The sequence below is a fragment of the Natrix helvetica genome, assembly GCF_964273705.1.
Source record: "Natrix helvetica genome assembly, chromosome: 4".
Lineage (NCBI taxonomy): Eukaryota > Metazoa > Chordata > Lepidosauria > Squamata > Natricidae > Natrix > Natrix helvetica.
In genome coordinates, this window is record NC_138550.1 from 54,448,407 (window position 1) to 54,471,880 (window position 23,474).

The following is a 23,474-nucleotide window of genomic DNA, read 5'->3' on the forward strand; positions in this document are numbered from 1 at the left end:
ACACAAAATAGTTTCTACTGTCATAACAAGTACAACACATATATTCACTTTTCTATACTGTTACATACAGTGTATTTTTTACAATTTGTTTAGTACATTATTTAAAACTAGCATCACTCCAAAAGATAATATTCTTTGCACTTTTTAAAAAAGTTGTAAGCAAATACTAAATCACATTAAAATGTTTAGCTTTGCCATATACAAAACACTGACCTCTAATCTCTCTCAGATGTATATACTAAAACGACTGACATTAATTTCCGTAGAAAAACTTAAACAGCTATTTGTTAGGCTTCAGAAAGGAGGTAGAATCAGGCTGCTATTTTTTACAGTGGCATTAAACACAGTTGTGAATGAACTTTTCCAGTAGTTAAAATGCAAATTGTACATCTGAACTTAATGATGCCATTAATGAATTCAAAATTTATAAAATCTGCGGGCTAGGTGAGAAGAAAAACAAGTAATGTTCAAATATACAAGGAGTGGAGATGAATCAGAGTTAGAATTCAAGGAAACCAAAAATACATGAAGTGATGGGTAGCACTCTAGCCTCAGCTATGCCACAAACTGCAGAACAGGTACGTATGTGATTAGCCAGTTCTATTGTGTTTGCAGACATAAGCTATTTTTGATGCAGTTACATTTATTAATGTTTTTCAAGAAGCAAATGAAGGGTCCTAATAAACCTCAGAAAGTTCACACAATTATTTCTCTAGTGCATATCTCTCGAGAAGTCCAGCTTATCTACTCCAGGTCAACATATGTGCCAAAGGGACAGCCAGAATCTAAATCCATCAGCAGCCTAAAGGAAGCTAAAATTCAAATGACTTTCAATAATAAGTAAACAAGCAGAGATAAAAAGATGGTGTTTCAGAGGGGAAGAAACTTCCATCATTTTCCTTCAACCTTTCATATTCCATCATTGCTGAAGAAATTCTAACTCATGAAAACTAAATGACTTTCTCTAAAGAAGGGTTTTTTAAACTGTGATCCTAGGACTTCTGGGAATACCCCAAGTCCCTCTGAGGCCCATAAAATCTATTTGCCAGCCTTTTCTGAAAAAGAATATTAAAATCCCATTGAATAATTGTGAGAATAGGTAACATCAGCAAATGCATCAATTTTAATTTTTAATATGCTAAACGATGGTAAATATAGTCAATGCAAACAAAAACTTTTTTTGATGACCTCTATATGTTTTAAAAGTGGGAAGGATAAGAAACATTGCTCTAAATAAGGGATGTCAAACTCACGTCATCACGGCATTACATGACATATTGGGACTTTTTTCCTTCACTAAACCTGGTGTGGGTATGGCCAGCGTGTGACACATCCCGCTCGCGGGCCAGGAGTTTGACAGCCCTGCTCTAAATTATCACTTAGGCTACAGATTGCCTCATTATTGCCCCTTTTAAAATATTTTAGTCCAACGTTTTCTTTCTGATTAATGCAGTCTTAATTAAAGGATTTTAAAGAGCTATGCATTCTTGGTTTGTTTATTTTTTTCTGTTTATATTATGCAAAGTGTTCACATTGAATATTAAATTGTTTTATTGTTGCAGAAACTTGTACAATTTTGTTTTGGGAAATTAAATGGTTGTGGAGGGTAAATGCTGAAGAATTTCATATGAAAGCTGCAGGATTCTTAGATTTTCTGTATGTAATGCTTCCACCAAAGTCAGTTGATTCACAAGATGTTCATGATGATTTTTTAAATCTGAAACCTGAAAAGGGAAAACAAAATTATACTTTAAAACTCTTTGGTTGTTAAAATACATTTACTCATAAGATCAAATACCCATTTAATATTTTAAAAATATTTATATAATACAGTAATTGTTCAGAACATGCAATAATAGTAAGTGTAGGATGGCAGATTCTACTTGATGTTAGAGAAAATTGTCCAATAGTATATGCTGTTTGAGAGTAGAACTAATTTCCTAAAGAAGTACTGGTATTACTTTCTCTAGATTCAAGTGAGGGCTGAAAGTTCTTTATCATAAACACTTTTATTTGGATTACTCTAATAGAAAAAGGTTGGACTCAATGGCTTTAACTAGTCAATTCCAACTTTAAAGATGCAGATGCACGCTGGCTGGGATAATGAAAAAACCTTAGTTTTGGGTGACTCTGATCTATTTCAATTTATTTTATACCTCTAGGAAAATTGCTACAAAGTCTAACTTTGTTAATCTGCTATCTCTAATAATGCATCAAGTAATTCATCTATTCCATTTTTATTAGGAGTGCAGTAAACCAATATTTTAAACTGCTGCACAGTTAAATAGTCCTTCTTGAATATTTATCAAAGCCAGGGGTGTCCAAACTTGAGAACTTTAAGACTTGTGGACTTCAACACCCAGAATTCTGGGAGTTGACGTCCACAAGTCTTAAAGTTCCCAAGTTTGGACACCCCTGATCAAAGCCAAACATCTTCTCTATAAATTCCTGACCTTTACTGGCTGGAGATAAGCTGCTATATCATATGGCAGGACACTTTCAGCTTTAAGAGGAATCTCATTTTTAAAAAAATCTTAATAATTTAAAACATTCCACTCTCAAATTTTACACTGGAGCAGTTGCGTATTCATAGTACCTTCTGAAGTACATGCTGAGTTTCTTCCATCAATGACGTACATATTTTTGTTGCAAAAGCCACACTCTTTTCTTCATTCTTCCTTGAAACAACATCTCCAAGCACTACTTTTTTCCACAAAGTTCTAGAATTATAAATTTTGAATATATTCATATGTAACGGATATTCATACAAAGCAAGAAAATGGCATTTCAAGAAACATTTTCTCAAAACAATCATTTTCAGTAAACGTTTGCAACTTACAATTCATTTGCTTCAAGACATAACAATTTAAGGGCTGTAAGAAGTGTCCAAGATGGTCCATCCCAGCCAAATGTCAGATCACTAGGAAAAAAAGTATTTTTAAAAAAATCTAAATTCAATTTATTTCATATGCTGAGAAATACTGTCCTTCTCACTTCACCAACTGTCAATTGCAATACCCCATAGCATTTTCTTTTTTAAAATAAGAAACAGAATATACTAAACAAATACAGTTAGAAAGCTACTATACAGCTATTGCTGGAAATTAATTCTGAACTACATGAACTTTTAATATACACCTTCCTATAAAATTTCCATATGTCCCATTCCTATAACAAAAAGTAGCAGTCCATATTTTATTATTGTGTGTATAGAAACATATGTATATAAAATATTGACTAACTACAGACAAAAACTGTGTCAGGAACAGGATTATAAAGTACACAAATTTCTTAAGACCCAAATCCTGCATATTAGTACAACCTTCAACTAGGATACATTGCAGGATGAGTTCCAGTCTTAAGCAAGATTCCTGTATTTAGCAGGAATTCATGCAGAAGCAACAAATATTGCACAAATTTTCATACTTCAAATCCACAAACAATACTGAGAAAGTTTAATGCGAAATCTTCCAAACTTATACTGTAAAGATGTCTTACTCTAATAACTTGTGCTCTTGTAAAATGGAAAGCTTCATAGATTTCTGTTTGTCTTCTGAATAAACATATTTAAGCAATGCATCTAAAGAAAGTTAAAATAAATGGTTTAAAGCAAATAAAAGCCGAGATAATTTTGCAATGCTGACATTTTAAGCATTCTGTACTCATAGTAAATATACATTTACATTAAATATTAAAGAAATGAAAATATCCTGTACACATACATATTCTTGTGGACATAAGTCATAAGCCACAATCTGAGAACCCATTTAAGAAATTTGTGAAGGATATCCCAGGAAAGGCTTGAACAAAAGCAATATCATCAAAAGGACTGTGGGCTACCACTTTTTTTTATTCCCCAGTATTTTATCCTAATGCATCAGATTACTAATAGGTCTCAATTGTAGGGAACTGATAACATCCAAAGGTGTAAGAGAAAGTGACGGGCTTTCATTGTTCTAAGCTTTTCACTATTTTGCATAGAACCAGCCATAGCCTTACCTGTACTAACGTGCACACAGCTGTGAGGATTATCAGAAGCAACAAAACCATATTCTAGAAGTAGTCGCTGGTTGTCATGAGGGCCATAAGAAATATATACTTCTTGGTATTTCTGATAGCCCAGATGTGTTTTTATTTCATAACATTTTGTATTTTCATTAAACGAAGCTTTCACCTGAGTATGAGAAAAATGTAAGTTCAAGAGAAATACATTCTCATTACTGAACATATGATCATTGGATCAAACCCTACACTTTTAAAGGCACTGGGCCTGTTAGGCCCACAAAATAAACATAAGGGGCAGAATTAAATGTATTTACTGATAAGACTGGAAGAGATCCATTGTTAATTATATCAATTACACAATTGCTTGAAGTTTTCTTTCTCATTCTACACTTCAATGATGGCGAACCTATGGCATGCATGCCGTAGGTGGCACACGGAGCCATTTGTCAGGGCACGCAAGGCACTGCCCTGTCAGCTGGCCAGCATGCATGCGCGCACTGGCCAGCTGAATTCACCCTTTTTTAAAGCCATTTTTTGCCCTCCCTAGGCTCCAGAGGCTTTATAGGAGCCTGGGGAGGTCAAAAAGAGCCTCCCCGCCCCCCCCCCAGGAGGCTCTCCGGAAGTTTCATGAGCTTCCCTGAAGCCTCTGGAGCGCAAAAAACCAGCCCTACGGGCAAACCGGAAGTTCAGGAAGTGACTTCCGGTTTGCTTGGAGGGTCGCGTTGACTGCTTCGGAGGGTTCAGGGAAGCCTCCTGAAGATCCCTGAAGCCTCCGGAGGGCTTCTGGGGGGGGGGAGGCTGTTTTCACCCTCCCCATGCTCCTATAAAGCCTCTGGAGCCTGGGGAGGGAGAAAAAAGCATGTAAAAATGGGGGGTTGCACTTGTAGTGTGCGCATAGACACTGGGGGGCTCGCGCATTGCATTATGGGTGCGGCACGCCTGCACACGACCCCCTGCGCTCCCCCCACTTATGGCACGCAAGCAAAAAAAGGTTCGCCATCGCTGCTATACTTGAACAAGAATGCTATATAGATAGGCTGTGATTTACAACCTTTTGTTTAGTGACTGAAGTTACAATGGCACTGAAAAAAATGACTTATGACGGTTTTTCACACTGAAGAAGCATCTGATAAAAATTCAGGCGCTTGGCAACTGGCATGTATTTATGAAAGTTGCCTTGTTCTGAGGTCATGTGATCACCATTTATAACCATGCCAGCCAGCTTCTGACAAGCACAGTCAATGCAGGAAACCAGATTCGCTTAACAACGTCTATGATTTGCTTAACAATATGGCAACAAAGGTCGTAAAATGGGAGCAACTCATTTGAAAACCAACTTGCTTAACAATGAAAATTTTGGGCTCAGTTATGATTGTAAGTCAAGAACTACCTGTAATCGGAGTTTTAACTGGAGTACCAATTGAGAAACTATCTGTACGTTCTGATCTACAGAATATGTTTGATGTGGTTTTTTTAAGTTTGAGATTAAAATGAGCATGTGTATATGTATGTATATGGATTCCTTTTTCTTCTTTCTTTCTATAATTAATAAAATTAATATCACCATTATTATCATCTTACCTGAGCCTTTGGATTGTGATTTAGCAGATCCAGAAATGGAGCTAGAGCATAAATATCTGGCTCTCTAGAAAAACAGTCTTTCTGTGAATGTTTCATAAACACTGTTCTTGTATTTATAGTGCACCAAGCCCACTGGAAGGCCCTGAAGTTAAAAATAATCTCCACATCTTCAGGAAACAAAGTCTGCAAAGAAGAGAAGAATTGCTTTGAAGAAGCAAAAAGGTCCTGGATCAATGATCGTTGCTCGAGAGCCTTTCTTCTCAAGGGCTCAGGGAAAAGGTTCAATGTTTCTTGCTCCAAATAAACAGGACAGGTGTATGTTTCAGGTAAGAGATCCAGGTATGGTTTCCACACAGATTTCCTATGGAACCACTTCTCTGCTATTAAAAATGAACATAAAGCTATCAAAGGAGAAATCGGAGGTCTCCATCTATTGAAAAGGCAAAGAAAAACATAGTAACTACATTTTGCTAATCACAATTTTTAACCAAATTTCAGAATTTTATCATCGTACATGAAGTAAAATCAGAAAGCTCTCATCCACACAATATAGAATTGAAAGAAGAACATCTTGATAGATTAAATGAACATAACATGGGGCCAATGGTTTAATCCTACAGCATCCAACCAGAAATACATGGGGTGCCATAAGCCATGAGCTTAACAGATCACCCCCCACCCTGGCAACTGAAGTTCTTCAATAACTAAATAGATTGTCTCTGATAGTGAAAGTAATACATATTCTTTTAGACACTTAACAGTCTTAGTAAAGATTCTTTCAGGTTGAGCTCCATTCCTGGTGATTTAATGGACATAGCTGGAGAATGTTTTGAGCAATAGCATGGATATTGTTAGCATCCCAGCTACCCCTATTTCAAAGCAGATCAAGTACCAATCTTACTTTTTACTTGAGCAAATGCTATAGTATTTAGATCAGTGTTTCTCAAAGTGGTCCGTACCGCCCCCTTGGGGGGCGTTAAAGAAGTGCAAGGGGGCGGTAGGAAGTTCCGCCTTACATGGGGGCGTTGAACGTACAGAAGGGGGCGTTGAACAAATTCTATTTATTACTTGTTCTGCCGGACTCACACAGCAGTCATTGCGCGCGGCACGTGGGCAAACCTGCAACACCGATCGTTGCTGTTGGAAACATGGCTTTCATACGAGCGAATGTGCACTTCCTTAGTCAGTCTTGGATCTAACATTGCGTCCCCTGTAGCGCAAGGAATAGAAAATTCAATAAAATCCCATAGAATGCTGATCAAATTTCTATGATATCCTATTCAAATTTCTATGGCTGTGCTACTGGGGGTCTGGTGTTTGCCGCGCGCAGTGTGAGTCAGCCTCCTTTCACTGCGCCAGGAATGGAGGCTTCCCCAGTAGCACAAGGAATAGAAATTTCAATAGAATCTCATAGAAAGGTGATCAAATTTCTACGGTATTCTATTTAAATTTCTATGGCTGTGCTGTTGGGGTTGCTGGGTCTTCTTCCTTAGAGTTTAGGCGTCCTTGGCACATCTGACGAGCGAAAATGCCAGTTTCAGATACGTCCTTCCCTTCTGTCTGAACAGCCAATCACGTTACAGATCGTCATTTGTGTGTCAGACATCGGAGATGCCCAGTAATTACTACCATAGAGTTATGAATAGAATTTCATCAAATTTTTGTGGTATTCTATTGATATTTCTATGAATATTTTTTTACTGGGATTTTTCAGAAATTTGAGTCATATACCCGGTGGAAAAAAGTCATAGAGTTATGAATAGATTTCCATAGAAATATTGTAAAATTCTATTGATAACTCTATGGCTTTTTCCACCGGGATGATGATGTTGTTAATCGACGGATTTTCAAATTAATTGTACTATCAGCCATCCTAAGATAAGGTGAGTGTTTGACCACCTCTATGGTCGTTCTAACCGTTAGAACTATTGTTATTGATATAGAATTTAAATAAATATTTCGTATAAGTCGATGTACAAGATTACAACTTCCGTGCTTCAATATCTTGTTATAAATTAATAGAGTTCAGTCATAAAGCTGGCCTATTGTTTCTGGGGCTCGTAACATAAAAGCTAAGCTGCTTGCAAACTAGGATATAGCAAGCACTTGCAAACATTCCTGTAACATAAAACGTCTTTTCTTGCAACTGCTTGCATAGCCACACGCAAACGTAAAAAATGCAACCACTTGCTTTTGGCAATGTAACATAAACCTCCAATCCGCTTGCAAAGCCGTTCGCAAATTTGCATGCAGCTGGAGGCGCTTGCAAAGTCACCTTTCTATGATTCATCGATGAGAATGAAGAAAAAGCCATAGAGTTATCAATGGAATTTCCTAATACTTCTATGACATCATGTTCATAGATCTACCGGTGAAAAATTTATTTACATGTAATACATTTTGCAATTTAATACATTTTGTATATTATACAATTAAATAATCTTTAGGGGGCGGTGGCAAATCAAATTGTGTCTTAAGGGGGCGATGGTTAAAAAAAGTTTGAGAAACACTGATTTAGATGGTAAGTTAATTAAATATTGTATCTTCAAGTCACTCTTGACTCCTGGTAATTGCCTAGACTAGTCCCTGCAGTTTTCTTGTCATTATGTTCAAAGGTTTGCCACTGCCTGCTTTCTGGAGCTAAGAGAGAGTGACTAGTCACACAAATAGTTTCATGCCTAAAGTGGGACTAGACACTCCTGGTTTATAACCTGATGCTCTAACCACTACCCCAACCTCACTGTTTAAAATGTTTTTCCCGTCTTGAATTTCATACTATTTGCCTTCATTGGATGACTCTGCACTGTCTATTTAGACAGAAAAAGAAAAAAGGTCCATATCCATTGCTGTCATACCTTGTATCAGTTTACCCACTTCTATGGCATTCTGCTTATTCATCATTCTTCTAATCTAGAAAGCAACAAACACTGTACCCTTCTCTGCCATAAATGTTTAACCCTTTCAGTATCTTTTCCTGAATCTTTTTAAGTATACCAATTAGAAGACAGAGTACTTCGGTTTTCTTAGTGACCATTTTCATTCTACGTACATCATTTGACTTTCTTACATAAATCCCATTTTAGTGCCATGAGACGCTGCTCACTATTGATAACATTATCACAATGGATGCCTGAAGCAGGGGAAAGATATTCCCTGATGTTGCATACAAAGTGTTAGACTAGGGTCTAACACTTTGTATGCAACATCAGGGAATATCTTGAGGAATATGGGAATAGAATTCTGTGCAGGGTTTATTAGTACAAAGTACATAATATAGTACAAACAGATCAGTTTCTGTATAAAAGGAAAAACAGACACAAAGCTTACATACAACAATATTCACAGATGGGAACAGAGAGATCTCATCCTCCCAGAACATTCTGCCTCTGACTTTAAAAGATCATTCTTAAACAAAGAAAATACATAAACAGCTTCTGATGTAAAATACCTATGTTATCATTCTTCAAAAAATACAATTCTATCATTTGAGAACTGGAACTTTTTTTTAATCACATGCACCAAGGCTTTTCATAGCAAAATATATGCTGATCAGTTCAAAAATGCAAACATGTCTCATATCATCCAACAACTACTATGCAAATGCCCATTTTTAATAAAGACAGTTTGGATTGTCTATAATTTGTTTTTTCTGACTTCAGAGTTCACAATTCCTCACTTGCATGAGGATGGAATTTATGGGTGCATGATATTGATGCAAAGAGATTACTAAATCAAGATAATGCTTTATTATAATCACAATAAATATGACAATGATTTTATTTGTTTTGAAGAAACACGTGGGTAATTTGCAACTTATCTGGAAGATCTCTTATTTCATCCTTCTAAATCAATAACTAAACTAAAATAACTCTAATTTCCCAAATATTCTCTATTTTTTTAAAATCATGAAGCTTAATTAATGGCATCAATTCTAACAAAAATGCACACTGTACACAATCCCCCAATTGCACAACTTTGTTCAAAGTAATTGAACTGTTCAGACTAGAAAGTATAAGTTTAAATGATAAGAGCTACTGAAATGTCAATGTGCAAATTTGAGAATTTTATTAAGTGGTGACCAACTTACTTTAAAATGTATTCTCTGAGGTAACTGTTAAGCACAGTATTGGAAGTAAGCAAGCACTTTTCCGGCAAAGAAATAATCAGCTCTTCGGCCTATGAAATGTTAAAAACACAGAATGAATATATTGAAAAAGTACTTAAATCATACTTTATTATGCACTAATGTTAAAAAAAAGAACACCCTGGCTAACCCAACCAAGTCCCTCTGCAATTAATTGCCACTTTTAAAATAAACAGATTTTCAAAAGATTGCACATCAATTGCAGATGAGGCATAAATAAGGATCAAGTCCTCTTATCTTTGATGATCCCTTGGAAACTCACTTTGGAAGCAATCCTGATCCCAACCAAAGACAGGCTAAGGAGAGTTAAGACAGAAGAGTGCCATTCCTTGACAGAAGCTCTAACAGTATAATAACCCTGGTAATCCTGTGAGAAACTCTACAAGTGTGCATTTATTACTATAACTAACTCTCAAAAGTGAATTTTGCCAAAGAAAGTGAAGAAAATAGCTATGGATTCAAAACATCCCTAGCCCTCAATGTACCCAGATTGTACTGCTAATCTAGCATTAGCCTTGGCACACATTTACCACAGCATCGACTATAAATGGAGAACACATTTACCACAGCATCGACTATAAACTAACTCTCAAAAGTGAATTTTGCCAAAGAAAGTGAAGAAAATAGCTATGGATTCAAAACATCCCTAGCCCTCAGTTGTACCCAGATTGTACTGCTAATCTAGCATTAGCCTTGGCACACATTTACCACAGCATCGACTATAAATGGAGAGAATAAAGAAAAACATTCAGAAACATGAACTTTGCAATGAGAATAAAGTGTTTCACAAGCACACCTCCTGTTCTTGTAAATAAGTTGATGGACGCAGGAAGGTATAGGTACAATGAAGATCAGTTTACAACAGCGCTGGGGATATTTTAAAAATTGCTGGGCCTACTTAAAACACTAAACCAAAATTTTATAATATCAAAACAAAAGCTACCTCTAACCTGGTGTTGTCCAAATATGGATTAAAGAATATGGATTAAAGAATCTTCATCCTATCATCTGGCAATCACAGGAATTTAAATCCCAAATCAACCAGGCCTTGGAAATGTAACTACAATCACTAAATCCAGCCCATCCACAGGCTCTGTAAGTCCCTGTTCATAAACCCTTCATCAAAACCTAGATGCTAGCCTAATCCACTAGTATTGGTTAAATATAATTTATAAATCCAGCATAAAGTCACAAGGAAAATCTAAATAATATACATTACATGAAAAGACGGGATAATATAATTTCTCATATCCTCATTATGGTTCAGATAGTTTCATTTGTTTATTCATAGGAATACTCACAAACCTGAAGCGTTTTTGTTGTCATCAATCCCCTTCCTGTTTCTAGAAGACATAGGAGGGAGAGGAAGATGCAATTAGGTATACTACTATTGATTTCTTAGACACTTATAATAGACTACTTAACATAATAAATACAGAGTGACGAACATAGAAATTATTTAAATGAAAACTTTTTAAAAATTTTGCAACCCCTTTCGGAAGCTTGAGAGGAAGTACTGTTGCAGTCCCACCAGCAATGCAATTATGTTGTCAATTTACTATCTTACAATACAATACAATAGCAGAGTTGAAAGGGACCTTATTTATTTATTTATTTATTATTCGTATTTATAGACCGCCCCCTCTCCCGAAAGGGACTCGGGGCGGTGTACAGTCACTAAAATGCGTTATAAAATACATACATAAAACAGTTAAATAATTAAATACGTAGGTGGAGGAGGTTGCAAGACTGTATATAGAATAATAAATATAGTACATTAAAAGCTCTAATAACCCAGGAGTTAAAATATTACCCAAAATTACCCATTAAAATATATCCACCGGGAGGTAAAAACTAAGAATGTGCCAGGCCAGCTAATCGAAACAGGTGAGTCTTTAATTTTTGACGGAAGGAACGGAAGTCAGTGGTAGTTCTAATGTCGGGGGGGAGGTCATTCCAGAGGGTTGGGCCCATCACAGAGAAGGTCCTACCCCTAGGCGTCGCCCGCTGGCACTGCCTAGTGGACGGCACCAGTAGTAGTCCCTCCCTGTGAAAGCGGATTGGTCGTAGGGATGTGTGCGGGAGGATACGATCCCGCAGGTAACTGGGTCCTGTGCCATGGAGCGCTTTAAAGATGGTAATCAATACCTTGAAACGCCTTCTAGGTCTTCTAGTCCAACCCCCTGCCTAGGCAGGAAACCCTATACCGTTTCAGACAAATCTTCATAAGTATGTATGTATGTATGCATGTATGTAATCTAATTCAATAAAATTCAGCATAAATATAAATCCAAGGGCAGAAATCAAGTATGGGACCTGATCTTAAGCATTTTTGTAGATTCAAGGATTGAGAAGATTATGTAAATTCACAAATGAGATCTTTACAGCTACAAGCTAAGAACTTTGGTTTTTAGGCTACCTATTGCTGGGACAAAATTGCTCCCCTGAGAAATTTTCTAGCAAAAGGAAAGGGAGATAAGAAGTGGCCTGTCTGCATTAAAGCAGCATCCTTACACAGCCAAGAGCAGAGGATTTTGTGAATGATTAAGCCCTTTCACCTTCCTTGATTTTAATAGGAAAAAAATAAACTAAACTCGGGGATTTTTATTCTTTTGTCTAAAAGTCACTGTTCTTCAGAAACTGCAGGAGTTAAAACAAGAACTTGCTACTTTGTTCAGCACTGGAAATGATAGTGCTGTTTCTGCTAAGATCCCTAATGAATGCGAAGTACTTTCTAAATTAGCTGGCAATCCAAATGATGATATGAATTCCTGTTCACGTATCTTTTCACATATCTCCACTGATCAATCTCACTCCTTTACCAGCCTATCTGCCTGGAGTGCACATCCCACTCAAATGAGTCTCTCCACTCTTATTGAACAATACTCTCTTAAGTTTCCTAATGAAGATTATGTGGAACCAAGTGCACAGATCAAGAACTTTCAACCTAATACCTCTGTCCCCCAACAAGATGATGTGAAACTTTGCAAAACAAACATACATTAACATCCCATCCAAGTCAGAAGAAAAATGAGTCGTTAGGGGATATTAATATCCCATCATGGCACATTGAAAATGTGTCCATCTTTAAAGTACCCAACTAGTAATAGCTCTAACCCAACTAATTCAGTTGCATTTCTTGTGATAAATATCTATTTTCTACTGAAATAACTATATTAACTCTATTCCTTATAACTCAGGAATCCTAGAGTGAAAGAAAAAAGTAATCATTTGAAACTAAAGAAACCCTTACTTATTAACATCACTTGTTAATAAGTGTATGTGGCTTCTTTATGGCTGTTCACATTGGATAAAAAGTTATCACATTTTTTGCAAATTTTCACTAGTCAAAACTTCTAGAAAAGTTATTAGAACATTACCTGAAAACATTGCTGGATTTAAATTATTGTTCCTGTAGCCCTTTTCTTTCAACCACTTCTTGAGAAGTATATATTCCTTTTTATAACTTAAATTTACTAAACAGGAAAGAAAATAATCACATATCATATAAGGCAGTGATGGCAAACCTTTTTGGCATCGAGTGCACAAAGCAGAATATGCATGCATGAGCCAAAGCATGGGAAACTCCAAGACTAGCTGGCCGGTGCGCACATGCTTGCTTTTTGGCTGTTTGGGGGGGAATTTTTTGGGCTGTTTTCGGGCCAATTTCAGGCTGGTTTTCAGGCCATTTAGAGGCCATTTTCAGGCTGTTTTGGCCTGAAAATGGTCTGGAAAATTATCTGGTTTTGGGGCGTTTTTCAGGCCATTTTCTGGCGCTCCGACACCCGCAAAGAGAAGCTGGCGACAGCATGCGTGCCCACAGCGGGCTTTGCGTGCCACCTCTGGTGTATATATATATATATATATATATATATATATATATATATATATATATATATATATATATATATATATATATATATATATATTAATACCATATAAAGTTATAAACTATAAAATTAACTATGCTAAAGGCAATCCAGCATCACTTCAACAAAACAAATATCTAATAGAAATGGGATATGATTTAAGGATAAATAAAATTAAAATAATTTAAATTTTATAGGAGCAATCCTGTAGAAATCAATAATAAAAACCAAAATGTGTATGTTTGTATGTTAATAAGAGCCAGTATGGACAATGGTTAAGGTGCTAGCTTAGAAACTAAGAGACTTTGAAATTTAGTCATGCCTTAGACATGAAAGCCAGCTGGGTGACTAGTTGTGCTCTCTTAGCCCAGCCCAGCTAACAGGTTTGTTATAGGGAAAATGGGAAGACGAAGGAGCATTATGTTCACTGCCTTATATTAAAGGCAGGATAAAAATCAAATACATACACGCATGTATATATACATAAGTAAATAAAATGGTTAATCATATTACCACCACTTGAAGAAAAAGCCGTAGATTGTTTTCTGTGTCTCTTTCGGTAAGTTCGACCTCTGCCTTTTTTCATCTTAAAATTATTTGGAAAGTTGTACAGAAGCTGAAAACAGAAAAGCAAACTGAGTTCCATCAATTATTTCAACTATTTCAATTGCAGAAATATGCCATGCCTCATTTTTACAAATATGTCAGTAAGAAACTTGCATGTGGTATATTCATATGAACATACCATATTTAACATTTGAAAAATAAAATATATCCAACCTAATACTTCAGACAGCCGCAAAATGTCAGCCAGACAGACATAGGGTTGCTGGTGATATGTTTCTAGGGAACAACATCAGAAGTGCTCTAAGTCTTCAATATGTCTGTGGATCCTCAATCTGTTTGACCACTGAAGGAAGCATTTTGCCAGCTTTGGCTTACTTTGCTGTAAAATAGGGTAAAACCTATGATACTTCAAGTATCTTCTAAACAATTCCTGGAATTCTTTAATCACATCTTACAAGACCTTCATAGCTCTTTTTATACTACTAAATGTTATGTGTGGAATGAGCTTAAACAGCAGGAATTACCGAAAATATAAAGTTTCGCTTAAATCAAAATATATTAAGATTCACGTTTGACAAACCACAATTCCAAATGGGCTCAGAGAGGCTTTTTATTTAGTAAATCTATGGAGCATTATAATCTCTCCAGAAATAAAACAGCCAAAATTTAATAGGAAGAATTCTTGAGTATAAGAACTAGGAACGGGGCGCAAGATACTACTTCCCCGCTATCTTCAAGCCTCCCGCAGCCAATTCCCGCTTTAATATCCTTAACCTGCCGGTACGTTTTTCCTTTCCGACTTCAGCTGTGTTGCACTTCCAAACCCAGAAGTCACCAAGCTTTATTGAGGCGGCAAGAAAGCGGAAAAGGCGGTCCTCAGCCAATTGCCTGTTGAGAGAAAGCAAGTTCGTCGGCAGGTAGGTTTCCCATTGGCTGAAGAGCTCTCTCCTCTTCTCCTACTGTTCTGGCCACGACTGCTGCCGCTTTTGGAGCGACTGAAGAGGTAGGGGAGAATTGTGGCTAAAATTCTTTTTAAATGTTTTCTTTTCACTCCCTTTTCGTTTCAATCCGCTGCCGGATTTTATTCTCCAACGTGCATTTTTAGCTGAGTAGATCCTTACTTTTAAAGAATCCAGAGCCTATACAAACCGTTGAAAATCGTTTTGCAGAGGGTAGTAGATGGAGAACGTGGTATACTTATAATTGTAGTAGGGAAAAGTTCTAAAATGTGATATACCATTATTCTGGTATGTGGTTTGTTTTTTACTGCTACTAATTGTTACTGCTAACAATCTGCTCGAGGATTCCCTCTGTTTTATTCTGTATGCACTCTTGGTAATTTAAGAAATGGATGAAACAGGAAGAGTGCAGTGTATAATTATATAACGTTGCAGCCCAGGAGAGTCGAGAGTCTTCCTTGGTGATTGGTGGGTGTATCGAATGTTGCAAGTTTTTATAAATTTCCGATCTTCAGGACTTTATTATTATTATTATTCTGAATTTTTCGTGGCCTTGTGTGGCTTCAATTTGGCTCGGTTGTGTTTATAAAACATGTGTTTTCATGATGAACAAATTAAATGAGTTCATTTAATTGAACTGCACGATCATCATGGAAGAAATCTGTTGGTCGCTAGGAGTCGAAAATGACTTGTTAGCACATACTATGATCAAAATGTTAAGTAATCCTAAAAATTATTACTAGATTTTAATTTTAATTCTCGACAATCCAGTCTCAACTGGTTGGGAGTTCTACTCTACCTAGTCTGCCTTTTAATATTTTTACTGAAGAATGGTTTTTACTTTAATTTTCTTTAATCCCACCTTTATTATTTTTACAAATAATTCAAAATGCTACTTGAGCCTTCTTCCTCCCCACAACAGCAACTATGTGAGGTGAGTTGGGTTGAAAGTGTGTGTGACTGGCTCAAAGTTACTTAGCTGGCTTTTCATATGTAAGCAGATTAGAACTCACACTCTCCTGGTTCCACACCTGGTATCTTAATCACTGAACCAAACGGGCTCTGTAATTGAAACAAATTTGCTCAGTTTTAATAATATTCAAATCTTGTGCTAGGTGCTGTCCTAGAATACATTTAAAACGTATTACATGAAAAATATAGTCCTGATTATTTCTACAGTTGTCCTAGCCCACACCCCAGTACTATCAGGCTGAGTTTGAATTAGAAGCGTGGCATTGAATATTAATGTTTAAAAACTACAGTCAGTAAAAAAATAACAAATTAAATCACTTAAGGTTTTTTAGAAAGACTTCAGTTTGTTAAGTGTTTTCTATTGATACATTTTGGCATTTGATTATAGGCAAAATGTCCAGTACACGTGTAGCTGTGGTAACTGGAGCCAACAAAGGCATTGGTCTGGCTATTGTGAAAGCCCTGTGCAACCAGTTCTCTGGGGATGTGTATTTGACAGCCCGGGACCCTGAACGAGGCAAAGCAGCAGTGACACAACTGTCAAGAGAAGGATTAAAACCACTTTTCCACCAACTGGATATTACTGATCTCAAGAGTATTCAAATCCTCCGTGATTTCCTCAAGGAAAAATATGGAGGATTGGATGTGCTAGTGAACAATGCTGGGATTGCGTTCAAAGGTAACCTAAATGTAAATCACTGAATGTTGACATTGGATGAACAGAACAAAGGGTTTGGCTACAGCTCTGTAGAGAGTTAAATTGTAGCTAATGTTTTTTTCAGGTCTTCCAGGTCTTTTTTTCTGTTGGGAAGGTGAATGTGTAGCGAAAATATGCTACAAATTTATTATTGGAGTGTATGCATTATAAGTAATACTAAGCCATGTGATAGGACAAGAGAGACTGAAAAGATGAAATAGATCTCTTCAACAGAAGAGATGAAAATCAACCAGATTTTCTGGCATGCCCTACTTTAGCGATATAAGTTATAAATTAAAACGTTAAATCTGTCATTTCTGCTTAAAATGTTTCTGTCCTGTTGGAGAGCAACCACCCCAGATGGGAGAAGGAATCAAGTGAAAATCAGCCTAGACCAGGGGTGTCCAAACTTGGGAACTTTAAGACTTGTGGACTTCAACTCCCAGAATTCCCCAGCCAGCATGGCTGGCTGGGGAATTCTGGGAGTTGAAGTCCACAAGTCTTAAAGTTCTCAAGTTTGGACACCCCTGGCCTAGACTCACTATATAAACATAAGAGGGCTAGGTCTCATCCCCCCTTAAATGCCTTAGAACCTTATCTATTCTTTCCCAGGCAAAAGCTGCCAGTCTGGGGAGATTCCTGTACAGCTAGTCCTCAACTTACAACAAATCATTTAGTGACCATTTAGTTACAACCACACCGAAAAAAGTTACTTATGACATTTTTCACACTTAACAACTGTTGCGGCATTTCCATGGCTGTGATCAAAATTGAAATGCTTGGCAACTGGTTCATATTTATGAACGTTGCTATGTCCCAAGTCATGTGATCCCCTTTTGCGACCTTCTGACAAGCAAAGTCAATGGGGAAGCCAGATTCACCTAACCTATTTTACTACTTACTATCTTATTAGCTGCAGTGATTCATTTAACAATTGTGGGGAAAAGGTCGTAAAATGAGGCAAAATTAACTTAACAAATGTTTCACTTAGCAACAAAAATGTGGGGCTCAATTGTCGTAAGTCAAGGACTGTATTATAGGCAGAGAACAATAAAGTAACTAGTTTGAATTTGTAGATGTAGGTTTGATTGTTCATGCCTAACATACAGTATATACCAGGGGTGACCAAACTTGGGAACTTTAAGACTTGTGGACTTGGCTGGGGAATTCTGGGAGTTGAAGTCCACAAGTCTTAAAGTTCCCAAGTTTGGACACCCCTGGTATATACAATATCAGTTGTTTTTCAATAGATCTCTATGTATTCTAGTATGATCCCATTTTTAATGTTGGAATATATAGCCTGTATTAGTTTATAGGGTCACATGCATATAACAGCTTGTGATTTCCAATAGATAATTGACACTTCAATTTATAGCACTTCTTGCCACTAGTCCTATGTCTGCATTTTTCCTTGTCCATCTGAAAGAGTTGTTATTGTACACAAAACATAAAATATTTAAAATTGTACCGTCATGTAATAAATAAGAATATCTATAAACCATCAGTTGAAACAGTGGTTTAGCAATTTACTAGAGATTATTTTAAACCATAGTTTTATACTCCATTATAAGTTACAAATGATGGAAGGTAAATATTTCTCAGAATATTCAAGACTGTTGATTTAAAATATAAATACATCTTTCTCCTATTTATATTTCAGAGTAATATTTCATTACAGTATAATATGCATTTTTGTCTTGCATGCAGATAAAATAGTTGGTTAGGCACTGCTAAGTTATCCACTTCAATTTTTGCTGGCATCATTCCATTCATGTAATATTTAAACTTTTACATCTCTTGTTATACAATGTTTTCCTATTTTCCTATATATTAAGAATCTTAACTTCTATTTTCTTCCATTTTGAAAAAAAAAAGTTGCAGATACAACTCCTTTTGCTGAACAAGCAGAAGTCACATTGAGAACAAACTTTATTGCAACCAGGAATATTTGCATAGAACTGCTGCCACTATTGAAACCCAATGGTAAGCACACACTGGGGGTGGAGTATATTAAAGATTAATCAAGGTTTTTCACAAGTAAAATGCTAAAAAAGAAACACTAACAGAAAAACACATATGATCAACTCTTCCTTAAGCTCAGCTTTTAAATTCAGTAGATGTCCATGTTTAAGTTATGGTGCTTCTAGGAATTTTATATTATTTTTATATCTTTTGATATTAATCTAGTTAAAATGAATAGGAATTATTTCCAAGTAAATATGTTTAGCTAGTTGGTAAATGAAGACACGTGAACAGAAAAGAACCTGAGGTGAAGGCTAAGCAAAAACAAAAAACTATTCAAACCTGGGACGTTTATTCCTATGAAATAAAATAATTGAAGAAATATACCGTGTTTTCCCGAAAACATGACAAGGTCTTATTTTCTTTTTACCTACAAAATATGGCTTGAGCTTTATTATGGGGGGAGGGTTTATTGTTTTGGGGTTGCCGGGCGGCTGCTCTCTTGCGAGTGGGCTCCCAGAGCCGGGCACAGTCCCATGAGCAAATGGCTGTGTTGCACTGTCGCAGCAGTGCAACACAACAGCCATGAAGCGACCATACTCACGAGCAGTCACCTGGCAAACCCCCTTTGCAGCCAGGCACAGCGCCATTCACTGACCTAGGGGTATTGCCAAGCCACGTGAGCCCCTGTTCGCCGCTGCCCGGCTCCCGTGGCTTGGCGCCTTCCAAATGCCAGTGAATGGTGCTCTGCACAGCTGGAGAGGGGGGTTGTGCAAGCGGCTGTTCCGCTCTCGCTCACCCGCCTCCCAGCCTCATGATGCATGGCCAAGCTCTCATTACAGAGCTTGGGCCAGCTTGCTGCAGAGCGTACAACCGTAGAGCGTGAACCCAGAGCGGCCACTGCCGAAAGACTCAGGTTGGAAGCCACGAAAAAGCCAGGCTGGGATGGCGGCATCAGCAGAGGTGCCCTGGCTCCGTAATGAGAGCTGGGCCATGCATTGGGAGGAAGGTGAGCGAGAACGGAACAGCCGCTCATGCAACCCCCCCCTCCAGCTGTGCAGAGCGCCATTCACTGGCATTTGGAAGGCGCCAAGCCGCAGGAGCCGGGCGGCAGCGAACAGGTGCTCACACGGCTTGGCGATACCCCTAGGTCAGTGAATGGCGCTGTTCCTGGCTGCAAAGGGGGTTTGCCGGGTGGCTGCTCGTGAGCATGGTCGCTTCATGGCTGTTATGTTGCGCTGCTGCGACAGCGCAACACAGCCATTCGCCCATGAGGCTGTGCCTGGCTCTTTGGGAGCCCGTTCACAAGAGAGCAGCCGCCCGGCAACCCCCCCTCTTCAGCTGGGCACCAACCTAGTGGTATCCCGAAGGCACCAAGCAACGCGATTACCTTGGCCTCCCCCCAGGTTCCCGCGGCTTGGCACCTTCGGGATACTGCTAGGTTGGTGAGTGGCGCTCTGCCTGGCCGGAGGTGGGGGGTTGTCCAAGGGGCTTATATGCAGGGGGGCTTATATTTTTGCCCACCAGAACAATATGGCATGGCTGTATTTTGAGGGCATGTCGTATTTTCGGGGAAACACGGTATTCTGCATCAAACTGTAAATCATACTATTTGTAGATCTTCTTGAAATCATTTCTTAAGGAATGTCCTTCAGGTATGGTATGTTGCCACCCAGTACCTTTTTCTGAATGGACTCCCAACAGTTTTTAATCAGACTTATGTTGAATTTTTTTTCTGCTTTATAATACTGAAGTATTACTATCATTTAAATTATTTTATATAATATGATATCTAGACAAGACGCATGCATCTGCCCTACAGAAAAATCTCTAGGATTCATTTCAGTAGAAATCGAAAACTCCAGTTTATCCTAAAACTGGGTTGTCAATTTCTATTGAAATGAATCCTGGAGATTTTTTTTTCCTCCAGTAATCATTTCCAGGTAATACATGGTTTACTCAGCTTTCATAACTTGGTAGGAATAACAGTTACAGGGAAAACAATTGAGATTGATTGAATTACTGCTCATTAAAATTGTCTACAAAATAAACCGCTCCATTTGGAAAGTTCATTGAGTTTCATTTGCATATAGATGACAACCATTCTCAGTCGCACATGCACTTAAAGCTATAGTGAAAATCTGAATTTATTAACCATAAATATATGCATGTTTACATTTATGTAAGCCTGTTTATTCAGCATTATTCATTTTCCAGCATTTATTAAAGAAAGATTCTGTCTAGGGCAGCTCTTCACCAATTGAACATTCCAATATTTCAGGACACTCAGATCCATAAAGAACATCCACAAGTAAAAAAAAAGGTTGCCCCACACTATCTATCTGGAGGACACAAAATGGGATGGCAGAACTAGTTGACTCTCAACAGATAATTGTTGAGAGAATAAATCCTCCTTTTCTTTGCGGGTAAATATTATATTGTTAAAAAATGAAAAAAATTGAAAAGAAAAAGTAATTCCTTATCCCGTGGTTGTTTTTGTTTTTTGCTTTTGTCTTGGAATAGGGAGAGTAGTCAATGTATCTAGCACGGTTTCCATTTCAGCATTGTCCAAATGCAACCAGGATCTGCAGCAGAAATTTCGGAGTGACACAATCACCGAAGAGGAGCTAGTGAAACTCATGGAAAAATTTGTGGAAGATACCAAGAAGGGAGTGCATGAGAAGGAAGGCTGGCCAAATACTGCTTATGGAGTATCCAAAATTGGAGTGACAGTTTTATCACGAATTCAAGCAAGGCTGTTGAATGAGACAAGAAAAAATGATGGTATTCTCCTGAATGCTTGTTGTCCTGGGTGGGTCAGAACAGATATGGCAGGTCCCAGAGCCACAAAAAGCCCAGATGAGGGAGCTGAGACTCCAGTTTATTTAGCACTTTTACCTCCTGGTGCTTCTGAGCCCCATGGCCAATTTGTTAGTGAAAAGAAAGTTCAGAAATGGTAACTATGCTACTGCATTATGTTTCTGTATGTAAGCACTGGAAGTTTCAGGTGCTACAAATATCTTTGCAATGGGTATATCGTCTAGCTATTGTGCCAAGACTCCTGTGCCATGGAGTTGAGAACCAAGATACAGCAGATTGAAGTAAAAAGCATCCAGTTGCTTAGTAAGATCACTGTTTAATCTTCTGCTGAGAGTGACAATTAGTGCTGTACCGTAGTAACAATCTTTGGGATTCTCACTTTTCTCTAGATTTGGGTAGCTTTTCAATATTGGCTTTTAAGATAATTTACTCTGAAGATTTATAAAGCGCACATGCATAATCTTTTCTTTTCGTTAAGATCATTTGAAAACAAATCTTGACTATGTAACACAATAAATAAAGTTTATGATTAAATAATTTGGCAGCTATTTATAATTTCCATACAAATACATTTTCACCCCATTAATCACAAACAACTACTGGCAGTGTTCTTTTCTAAACTCCATAGGCAGTGTACATTTGTTTTTTTAAGCAGAGATAAGGATCTCTGATTTTCCAGTATAGACGAATTAAAACTTCTAACAGCAGTGCAAGCGTGACAAATAGTGAGGAACTATGAGAATCTGATCCAGCAAAATCTGAAGAGTTGAACATGGAAATACAGATAATTCTTAACCAGATAGATATTTAAGCCAAATAACCATTCCCAAATCCAGAAGTACTGTAATTCTAGCAAGATTGACCATCCAATAGTCATTTTAAAGGAAAATTATGAAACTTCTCAAGACTGCCCTGTTGTAAAGGAGTTCTTGAAACATTAACCCACATTTGTTACATTGCCCTTATTATAAAAATGCCTGGTTCCACTTAATAACTCCCAAGCTATCTACATCTATTTTATTTAATTGTTGCTGACTGGTTGTGAGTTTATTTCTCTGAACATGGCTATGATTTGTGTTGGTATTGGTAAAAAAATACCAGACTGACCACACAGGTTTTATCATCATTAAATTTTATTATTCTTATTGGTTGTCTTAGAATTTGCTTTCTTTTTGCTTTGGAATTTGTTAATGATTACAATAGGATTTACTTACTACTTTGAGTATGGACTTAGGAATCCCATGAGAGGCAGGGAGTTTATTAAGTTACATATTACCAGCCTATGTTCTGTGATAGAAGTATACTTATTTTATTGCAAGAATAAGCAATTATTCCTGATTTTTTTTCTTATTCTTTTAAAAAGAAAAAACAACAACCTTCAGTTACCAATGCATTCTGTGTAGGTAATTCATCAAAAATGTTAAGGGGAATACACAAGAGTATAACATGATCCAGTATAGCAATAGCATTTAGACACATATAAAGCTTCACGGTGCTTTACATCCCTCTCTGCGGTTTACAGAGTCAGCACATTGCCCCCAACAATCTGGGTTCTCATTTTACCGACCTCAGAAAGATGGAAGACTGAGTCAACCTTGAGCTGGTGGGAATCAAACCCCTGGAGTAAGCAGTGAGTTAGCCTGCAGTACTGCATTCTAACCATTGCGCCACTACAGATAATGGAACATTAGACCAGAACCAGGCCACTTTAATAATATTGAGGTAGTTGTTTACTTGCAGCCTACAGCAAAGTTCATTGTGGTTTAACAAAGATAAAAACATTCCTGTCCAGCCATTCTATGTATTATATTTAAATACATAGTTCTAAAGTTTAAACTGATAAACGTTAAGGCTCCTAGATGGAAAGGTACCGTGCTGAATTTACAACCCACATCTAT

General features: G+C 37.4%; 2 protein-coding genes across 9 annotated transcripts; one reads left to right on the plus strand and one right to left on the minus strand.

Moving 5' to 3' along the window:
* Nucleotides 1–1,533: 1,533 nt before the first annotated feature.
* On the minus strand, nt 1,534–15,051 carry SETD4 (SET domain containing 4). 7 transcript variants are annotated; one of them, XM_081952954.1, is made up of 12 exons: nt 14,941–15,038; nt 14,380–14,545; nt 14,113–14,215; nt 13,111–13,206; nt 11,036–11,073; nt 9,674–9,762; nt 5,587–6,016; nt 4,000–4,174; nt 3,499–3,580; nt 2,840–2,920; nt 2,597–2,720; nt 1,534–1,724 (listed from the first exon to the last, which is right to left on the minus strand). In XM_081952954.1, the coding sequence occupies exons 3-12, from the start codon at nt 14,183–14,185 to the stop codon at nt 1,590–1,592; spliced, it is 1,323 nt and encodes a 440-aa protein (XP_081809080.1). In that variant the 5' UTR covers nt 14,186–14,215; nt 14,380–14,545; nt 14,941–15,038; the 3' UTR covers nt 1,534–1,589. The 7 variants fall into 7 exon arrangements, with proteins under 7 accessions (XP_081809080.1, XP_081809078.1, XP_081809079.1 ...); XM_081952952.1 differs by lacking the exon at nt 14,380–14,545 and having other exon boundaries at nt 14,941–15,051; XM_081952953.1 differs by lacking the exon at nt 14,380–14,545 and having other exon boundaries at nt 14,951–15,039.
* LOC309392036 (carbonyl reductase [NADPH] 1-like) lies at nt 15,035–22,721 on the plus strand. 2 transcript variants are annotated; one of them, XM_081952958.1, is made up of 4 exons: nt 15,035–15,169; nt 16,486–16,776; nt 18,670–18,777; nt 21,280–22,721. In XM_081952958.1, exons 2-4 carry the CDS (start codon nt 16,491–16,493, stop codon nt 21,714–21,716), a joined length of 831 nt encoding a protein of 276 aa, XP_081809084.1. In that variant the 5' UTR covers nt 15,035–15,169; nt 16,486–16,490; the 3' UTR covers nt 21,717–22,721. The 2 variants fall into 2 exon arrangements, with proteins under 2 accessions (XP_081809084.1, XP_081809085.1); XM_081952959.1 differs by lacking the exon at nt 15,035–15,169 and adding an exon at nt 15,229–15,413.
* The last annotated feature ends 753 nt before the right edge of the window (nt 22,722–23,474 follow it).